Below are 1909 nucleotides of genomic sequence, written 5' to 3' on the forward strand. Positions count from 1 at the left end.
GGGAGGGGGGGGTAGGCGGGCGGGGGCGATGCTTGCGGAGAGCCGGGACGGATCCGTGAGATGTTTCGGTCGCCCCCGGCCCCTCCGCCGCTTCAGCGCCCACAGGCGCTGCTGAACGTCTCCGCCGGTAACTTCTGTGTGATGAAACCAGCGTGGTGAAAAAACCACCCGTCTAGTGGGTGAGTGGGTCTAGTGTCCCTTTTTCGGCACAGCTCCTTCTTCCAGACTTCGGTGGGTCTCTGACCGCAGCCTCCTCCTGCGAGCATGCTTGTCCTGGGAAAGGGCAGCCTTGTCCTGCTCGGAGCTTGATCTCACGGGGAATGGCTCCGCTGGATCACTGGATCACCAGATCACCGCTCTCCCGCCTGGAGCTTCCCAGGTGAACGTCGTCTCACCTGCACAGAGATCGTTGTCTGCGTCAGGCAAAGCCATGCCTTTCTGGGATCAGGATGAAGTTCTGCCATGGTGAAAAACACGGAAACCTTCAGCATAACCCCCAAATCCACACCTGCCCCCTTTCCCGGCATTGGTTATTGCCTCAGCAAATGCACTGCCTCTTCTCTTTGGCATGGCCCTGTCCAAAATACTCTTTTGCTGCATCCACATCATCCCCAACACCTGCCAGGAGTTCCTTCCCTTACAGACACTGGGAAGGATTCCTTTTTTGTGTGTTTCACAGAGCATATGCACTCCCAGGGCTGGGCCACTCTGCCAGCATCCATGTTTCACCCCATATTTGCTTCCAACCAGGGTCTCCCCACCTCTCACGACCACTCCCCTCAGCTTTTCCCTTGGCTCCTGGTTCCCTTTGTTCTTCTCACACAGCATTTTCTGCAGGGAGCCAGTTCCAATATCTTATGTTAAACCTTTTCTTGTTCCTCAGCTTCATCTGCCCACACACAACTCCCTGTTGTCTACCAGCCCTTTGGGTTATACTTTTTTTGGTGTGAAGTTACTCTATTAATCTACTAATTCGGGTTATACTTTTTTTTGGTGCAAAGTTACTCTATTATTCTACAAATCTTTGCATACAGTACAGCTCTGAGTAATACTGTGGCGATATATAAATAGCAAAGCGACTGTGTTTGCTGAACACCTTGTCCTCCAGCTTCCTGACTCACCTGGTGACGCTCAGCTGGGGTTGAGGGAACAGCCCTGTCCTGTCATTACCAGCGTCTTCCCGGCCCTGCGATACACCAGTGAGTTTGGTGAGTGAGATCAGAAACCCTTCTGGAAGCCCCAGATCAATCTTGTCCACATTCCTGCCCCCGCCTACAGCCCTCTGGCAAGAACACAGCCAGATTGATTTACAGCCCTTAGTTTGTTTCTGCGCTTGATGCTTACTGCTGATTATTCCTGGCCTTGCTCTGGGATCCCAGGCCTCGGTGTCCAGAGCAAAGGGAACGCGGGGAGGAGTGGGACTGGAACAACACCCTGTGACCTGCCCACAGAAGGATTTGGGTGTGCAGAAATACCTGGGAAAGGAGTGAGACACTGGTCAGGGATCAGGAAAAGGAGACAGATTTTCTGCCTGTGTGGAGAACAAGCTGGGGCTGCAGCCCTGTCAGCTCTGGAGCCTTGTCAGAGTCCCAGAGCCCTGTCAGAGCCCCTGGAGCCCTGTCAGACCCACTGGAGCCCTGTCAGAGCCCTGGAGCCCTGTCAGAGCCCCTGGAGCCCTGTCAGACCCACTGGAGCCCTGTCAGAGCCACTGGAGCCCTGTCAGAGCTCCAGAGCCCTGTCAGAGCCACTGGAGCTCTGTCAGACCCACTGGAGCCCTGTCAGAGCCACTGGAGCCCTGTCAGACCCACTGGAGCCCTGTCAGAGCCCTGGAGCCCTGTCAGACCCACTGGAGCCCTGTCAGACCCACTGGAGCCCTGTCAGACCCACTAGAGCCCTGTCAGACCCACTG

The 1909-nt window shown here is 55.5% G+C and overlaps 1 protein-coding gene across 1 annotated transcript in view; it reads right to left on the reverse strand.

Annotated features, from left to right (window-relative positions):
• LOC104839068 (cyclin-I-like) overlaps window positions 1–527 on the reverse strand; it is a 5729-nt gene extending 5202 nt beyond the window's left edge. Inside the window, exon 1 of the mRNA XM_010579188.1 lies at window positions 396–527. Within this exon, the coding sequence (XP_010577490.1) occupies window positions 396–527 (132 nt within the window). The remainder of the gene's footprint in view (window positions 1–395) is intronic.
• Between the last annotated feature and the right edge of the window lie 1382 nt (window positions 528–1909).

The sequence above is a fragment of the Haliaeetus leucocephalus genome, unplaced genomic scaffold (genome assembly GCF_000737465.1).
Source record: "Haliaeetus leucocephalus isolate CR32 unplaced genomic scaffold, Haliaeetus_leucocephalus-4.0 Scaffold656, whole genome shotgun sequence".
Lineage (NCBI taxonomy): Eukaryota > Metazoa > Chordata > Aves > Accipitriformes > Accipitridae > Haliaeetus > Haliaeetus leucocephalus.